Source organism: Penaeus chinensis, chromosome 33 (genome assembly GCF_019202785.1).
Source record: "Penaeus chinensis breed Huanghai No. 1 chromosome 33, ASM1920278v2, whole genome shotgun sequence".
Lineage (NCBI taxonomy): Eukaryota > Metazoa > Arthropoda > Malacostraca > Decapoda > Penaeidae > Penaeus > Penaeus chinensis.
Genome location: NC_061851.1, coordinates 12,176,715 through 12,184,214, shown reverse-complemented (window position 1 = coordinate 12,184,214; position 7,500 = coordinate 12,176,715). Strand labels below are relative to the sequence as shown.

Below are 7,500 nucleotides of genomic sequence, written 5' to 3'. Positions count from 1 at the left end.
AAATCAGCCAAAGCTTCCATTCCCCCACTTTCTAAATGTTAAGCCAGTGCAATGAACCTTCCCAGTGTGAGTTGTGGCAACGTTTATCGAACTTGTTTCCTGTGCCAGGTGGAGGGCGAGCCACAGGTAATGCCCCTCTTTTAGTCCGTCGTGAGGTGTATTTGGATAAATTTCCCCCTTTTCGCGTGATGTGAGCTGTATATGTAGTGTGAAGGCATTAATTCCACTCGTCTAATCCTCTGTGAGGTGTATGACGAAGTAAATTCCGAACTCTCGCTTCCTGTGAGGTGCAGAGACAGGTAAATCCCCCAAACTCATTTCCCTTCTCACCTGTCTCTGAAGTGAACGGTGTGATGAATGATGTTTCCATCCGCACCAACGCTTTTGTCTCCTTGAACTCCTCCATCTGCAAGATCCTGCGACGCCCCTACGGATTCCTGGCGACAGACGGAAGCCGAGTTCCCAATGAGGAAATCCTTCCCTCCCGAGGTCCTCCCTTCCTCCGATTCCTTGACCTGATCACGGTTCTCCTTCTCGTCCAGGATCTCCGCCCTTACCTCTGGTCCTGCCACCTTGCCCAGGAATCCCCCCCGACCATACTGGGAAAGCCTCGTGTCCCTATGTGTCCCATCGAGCGAGATATTGGAGAGAAAAGTGAGCGCCGCGAGCCTCCTCCGAGAGCGCTGCCTCTGCATCACCGTCGCCATCTTCACTGAGGGAGGAGAGCTCGGCCCGTCAGCTGATCGCGCCGCCTAGAACGTATCCACTTGACACGACCTTTTTTTTTTCTCGTCGGAGGGGGGGGGGGGGGGCTGCGTGAGTGTACTTGGTGTTTTCTTTGGCGATTTTTTATAATTATTTTTGTGTATTAATGTTGATTGACTTATATGCTTCGCGTTGTCTACAACGTATCAACGAGGTTTGCCACCACCTTTTTTATTTCTTTTATTTGTTTAATCTTGTTTTGCCATGTGGGTATCTTAGATTTTTCTTTGATAACTGTTCATGATCAGATAACTGGTATTGACTGGAACATTTGTTTCTCATCGCGTTGTATGGCACTGTAGTAGAATCATCCTCGATGAAAATTTACGGTATTCCTAATCCGTATATTGTAAAAGGGCCTTTTTATTCTAAATTGACATAGGACAACTAAATAAAATAATCTGTATCAAAAGGAATTGTACAAAACATGTAAATCATGTCGAAATGTATAAGGCAGATCCTGTCGTACTTTGTGACCCTTGAGAGAATGAATACATTCTAGCTTGAGGAATCAGCTGATCGCCGTGCAACTGAAATAATGCGAGTTTTATTTTCGCGTTTAGAAATATGTTGTATACAATTCTCCAGTTACTATCCTAAATATATCAAATGATGCCATTTAGTATTTCCATATTATACATATCAAATTCATCACGATCTGATTTTTAGTTTACGAAGAAATGTCACTGTTTAAATCCCCACCAAAAGAGGTGATAGAGCGCATGGCAATGTTTTGAAACAAAAAAAGGTTTATCACCGTGATAAGTCGTCTGGAAGACTACTACGCATTTACTATGACTCATTACTATGCTGATAATACTAAGGGTAAAACTTGCTGCTAAGGGCAATGACTACCATTAAGGAATTTTGCAATGTTTACGTGTCATTTATATTTATATTGTACGAATGACAATTTTGTATAAATTATTGCAAAATCAACTGTAAAATGATCATCCACTGGTAATATATTCCTCTTAATACAAAGAAGTTCCTGAGCTGGTTAATTATCATAAATATTAACGGTATTTGAATGGCAGGACTGTCGGCGTCCACATCGATCTGCGTTATATAATGCTGCCGGGTGGAGGAGGGGAGAGGGAGGGAGAGGGAGGGAGGGGGTATGGGCGCCAAATTTCAAACAAGTTGAAGGTTGACGATTGAGAAGACCTTGGGATTATAATGAATTAGAGAAGGACAGAGTTTGGTTGGTTCATATTCATCTTGTATGCAATGTTAAGGCTTTATTACTTGTATTCATGGTAGCAGTGATGACCACAGTATATTTTCCCCTTGTTGTTTTGATGGTGTCTTTATCAGTTGTATTTTTAATTTCACTTTCAGTATCATATGGAATAGGATTAATATGTAATATCTCATAAATAAGCTTACTCACTAGCCTACGTGCACTTTTATAACTCAACGAATACACTTTGGCCTGTCATTATTATCATTGTAAGCCTCTGAAGGTTACTTCCGGGTTTAACTAGCGCAAACCCAGGGAACCCCCGAAGCTTTTATAAAATACTTGTCAATATTGAAGAACTAGAGTTGCGTGCATCGGCGTGTACAGCTGCACGTATGCGCATTTGTATGGCTTCTTTACGCCGGCAACTGATTCACAACTAGGAAATTTCCGAAGATGATACTCAATTCGTCACGATTTTCGCTCAGCATGTCATCAAAATTCTAGAAAATCCGTGAGAACGCATTGACTCGTTACTGTGGCGATGTTTTCCAATAATAATGAAAATGGTATTTCATTACATCAGTACCAAAACTCACACTTTATTTATGCATTAGTTATTAAGCGGTTGATTTACATGTATGCGAGTATATTATCAGCGTATAAGCAATGGTTAACTTCAAACAGGATCGACCTTGCACAAGCAAGTTGCTAAGCTTCGAACTTCAGCTCAAGATTACCTCTGTAGCTTTGGTTGTGTCAAATAGGAAGTATCAGTTGTATGTAGAGCAATCTCTCTCTCTCTCTCTCTCTCTCTCTCTCTCTCTCTCTCTCTCTCTCTCTCTCTCTCTCTCTCTCTCTCTCTCTCTCTCTCTCTCTCTCTGCCACACACACACACACACACACACACACACACACACACACACACACACACACACACACACATATCTATATATGTGTGTGGGTGCGGATGTGTCTATACAAATGCATATATATATATATATATATATATATATATATATATATATATATATATATATATATATACATATAAATGCATATATATATATATATGCATATATGTATATATATATATATATATATATATATATATATATATATATATACACACACACACAAGCATATGTGTGTATATATGTATATATATACACATATATCTAAATATATAGATATAAATATAGATATAGATATAGATAGACAGATAGACAGACAGATACATATAAATGCATATAAATACATATGCATACGTGTGTGTGTGTGTGTGTGTGTGTGTGTGTGTGTGTGTGTGTGTGTGTGTGTGTGTGTGTGTGTGCATGAGTGTGTACAGACCCTGATTATGTATATAAGTATACAGATGTGTAGAAACATCCACACACATATATGTATAAAGCAAGTCTATCCAGAGCATACACTTCTTATCTGATGTTTCTGTTAGAATTCAGATGAGGAAGAGATTTCGCAAAACACTTGAATCCTGAGCACGAAGACTGAAAAAACAACCACTGTTTGCTTAATATCTCTTGCTTAAGCGTGTGTATTTACGGTGTCATTTTAACCTTGGGAGAATTTAACTTTCCACCGTTTTATTAAGGGTATGGGAGCATTCTAACAGTCCTTTGTCAGTATTAAGCGCTTAGTAAATATGTTTATTCAATGACTGTACTCTGTGATTTTGCTCTCATCTCTCTCTCTCTCTCTCTCTCTCTCTCTCTCTCTCTCTCTCTCTCTCTCTCTCTCTCTCTCTCTCTCTCTCTCTGGTTCCCTCTCTCTCTCTCTCTCTCTCTCTCTCTCTCTCTCTGGTTCCCTCTCTCTCTCTCTCTCTCTCTCTCTCTCTCTCTCTCTCTCTCTCTCTCTCTCTCTCTCTCTCTCTCTCTCTCTCTCTCTCTGGTTCCCTCCCTCCGTCCCTCCCTCGCTCTCGCTCTTCCTCCATCCCTTCCTCACATTTTAAAACTACTGTCCTGTGCAATGAGGTATATCCAGTAAGTTACATTTGCTCTCCATCTTACTTCAGGTCGAGTTCCCATTTCAGCGCAGGCGGCAAGAGCGCAGCACAGACAAGAAACAGATCGATATTGAAATTCAAGTGTGCACGTTGGCACTTGCTATAGAATTAGCGTTGAGCTGCATCGACCTGCACAGCACAGCTGGTTGCTGAATATTCATTCATTGTGGTGTTGTATGTACGTTGCATTCCAGTGATGCGTTTCTGCATCCTATTGCGAATATATTGATCTGGAAGTTAACTTAGTCTGATCCAAATTCTCCCGTGTATATTAATCGTCTCCGTATATTTATCCTCTCGTCCTAAATTATTTCCATTGCAGATGTTTACACATAACAGGCAAAAGTTTTCGTTTATGATATTTCGCTATATCGCTTACAACGAACGACTGACTGCCTTACAATATGCCTTTCATGGCTTATCTCTCTTACACTACGCTCCCTGCTCCGTGACTGTCGTATGTTAGCCTGTTCTGTGTTATACTGTGCGCCTGACCTTGGACTCTCCGTGTATAAGATTTCGAACTGTTGTGAAGCACAGAGTCGTAAATTGCATTAACACCATTGTATATTACAAAGACGTAACATGAGTTCCCAAGTTACTACGTGACTATTGGGCAATGAGCTCTGTAGGCTTCATATTAGGTTCTAATCAATCATATGATAGGCCTACACAATGAGAGCTAGAAGTCGAAATCCTTTCAAGTACATTTACCGTCGAGTTTTATTTCTATATCCTTTTGTGTTCCTCCATTTCCTTAACACCCCAGCTTTCTTACCGACGTGTTAATACCAGAGCAAATTTGTTTTATTCAGAGCTTAAATCTCCGTTTCCATATTTGGGAGGCAGTGCAGGGTAATCGGCTGTTGTGGCGAAGTTATAATCGAGGCTAACAAACTGCCCTTACTCGGTCACTGTTCTTATATAACTGTCGATTTATGAGTTTCGACATGTCGCAGATACCCAATTTACTCTATTTACTGCTATTTTTTTTTTTTTTATTCTATTCCTTTCGTGCCTTCTTTCTTCTGATTTTTTTTCCTCTCTTCATCAGTTCGATTCTGACATTCGTACATCGTCACAATCTTAATGTTTTCTATATGTATTCATATCTATATGATTTTGCAATTTTGCAAGTCTATAAATCTGTTGGATTTATGAATATCTGTAAAATTCATGTCTTTCACAAATACTCAAAAACTTGAATTGAAAGATCAAATCACTTAACCAGAATTAAATCTAAGACGCAGTATGCATAAACCTAAAGTGTTTAATCAGTTCTGAATTTTATTATCCGCCTTGAGATACGTAAAGAGATAACACAGATAACAGAATGCACCTGCATGAACCTTTTATATAACACAGGTATTGTATATAAGGTGATGTACAAAAACCGGTCTAACATAGGTCTCTTACAAAACATTTCCAGTAGCTTAGCAAGTTTTTACTGACATACTTCACAAACGTTTTAATTTTAATATCCGTAAGCCTTTGTTTTCCTGAAAATTATCTCTAAAGCAAACCAAACATTCATTGTAGTATAAGTTAATTAGATCAAGGAAATTTGCCTTTGATAGTGGAATAAACTGTATAAACCAAAAGGAAAATAATTTATCTAAAGAGCTAAGTGTTAGTGGCGTGTTACAGGGCGTGGACTGGTTCCCCGATGATTTATTGACACAAGTCTCGTTCTATCTTACACTCTGCTTTTTCTGTATCGTCTTTTACCTGCTATTGTTATGTATGTTTATAAATGTGGGTGGGTAGATTTGTGTCTATGTGCGCGTTTCTTTGTTTCCTGGCTTGTAACGGAGCATGTGCTAGTGTTCTTAAGCTTTAATGGCGTGTAAGTTTTTCTCTGTCTCTTTCCGATCTTTGCTTTCTTTCTTCTTCCTTGTCTTCTTTCTTCCCTTGTATTCGCTCTTTTTTCTTTCCACTCTGGTTATTGCATAGATATGCACTTGCATATTTGCAGTTGACACGTGTTTATACAACCACACATATAAACACACACACCTTTGCCGTTCCTTCTACGCTCTCCACGTCTCCTAATCCTCTTTGTATCAAAATCTCTTTCTCGACCTCTGTTGCCACCACTATTATGTATTTCTCGTTTGTAACATTCGTACTTCGTTTGCTCGTTGCAATAACCTTCCTTCCCTTTGTAAAATCAACGTGCAAGTAACCCAAACACAAGATAATACATGCAGGCAAGCTAGGCTACCCTTCAGCAGGATATCCTGGTAAAACCCGGGAGAGGGATGTTGCAAGGAGCCGGCATGATCCTGAATTTGTTGCATGCGTGTTGAGAGAGAGCTCCTTTTTTATTTCTTATCCCCCCTCTTCTACTTCTGCTTTTCCTTTTTGTTTGGATGAAATAAAGCAGGATTTTCCATGCATACACGTGTGTGTGTGTGTGTGTGTGTATATATGTATATATATATATACATATATATATACATACAAACATATGTGTGTGTGTGTGTGTGTGTGTGTGAAATGATGAAAGCAGACGTTCCAGCGCGAAGCAGAGACCTCACTCGCCTCGCCACCCGTTCCCTCTTCCTCGCAGACACGTCATTCGTCTCCCACACATGCATGTCCGTGGCTGATGCATCATGGCGCTTTGCTCTTTCTGTCTTCATGGGATGATAGATGGAGGTACAAAGGAGGCTGGTGGATGGTGATTTTTTAAAAATCTTTTTGATTAGTTTAAAGGGGAAATTGCGTTTTTCTTCTTGATTTCAGAGTTGGATTAGGTTTTGAAGAGAGTAAGGTTGCATGTGCATATATAGTACCTGCACTAAGAAGTATGTGATGATGATACACATATGCAGTCACGTCAGGGTCAGTGGATGGGTGCAAGCAGTAAAGGCAATCAAGATTCTTTGCTTGCTCTTTGTTGCTGAGGTTGTTTCTGTAAAAACATAGTTTTTTTTTGCAGTCTTCACTCAATAATGTTATAATTTTCACTTCACAGTTGCAGCCAGTGATTCAGAACATCTTGACGGTAATTTATAAATCACTTTACTATACGGACGTATCTTCATTCATAAACTTCTTAATATGAAGTGAATATTTCATGATGGCTGATCCCGCAGAAGATATACAAAACCTCCAATGGTATTTAGATTCCACATCCCAGCACTTACTCAGAGAGAGAGAGAGAGAGAGAGAGAGAGAGAGAGAGAGAGAGAGAGAGAGAGAGAGAGAGAGAGAGAGAGAGAGAGAGAGAGAGAGAAAACGATATGTCCGACTTTCCCACGTTAGCACATTCTTGGTGGCTGATAGATTGTGATAAATGACAAGCGGGTTGAATACAGAGGATTTCATTTAGACCTTCGATATCACGAAATAATGGTTAGGAAATGAACTACAGAAATTTGCCTCTTTTTATCCAATGAAATGCAAATATAAAAATAACGTAATTCAATATGACTGAGTCAATTTGTAGAACATACATCATCACCAGGGGCATCAAACTACACATACATAACTTTATAGCTTATAAATGCACTTTAAAGAGCTC

At 39.4% G+C, this 7,500-nt stretch overlaps 1 protein-coding gene across 2 annotated transcripts in view; it reads right to left on the bottom strand.

Annotated features, from left to right (window-relative positions):
- LOC125043139 (CDK5 and ABL1 enzyme substrate 2-like) overlaps nucleotides 1-763 on the bottom strand; it is an 18,695-nt gene extending 17,932 nt beyond the window's left edge. Inside the window, exon 1 of one of the 2 annotated variants that reach the window (XM_047639105.1) lies at nucleotides 331-763. In XM_047639105.1, coding sequence (XP_047495061.1) covers nucleotides 331-707 — 377 coding nt within the window. In that variant the 5' untranslated portion in view covers nucleotides 708-763. The remainder of the gene's footprint in view (nucleotides 1-330) is intronic. The other variant, XM_047639106.1, reaches the window with a different exon arrangement.
- Nucleotides 764-7,500: the final 6,737 nt, after the last annotated feature.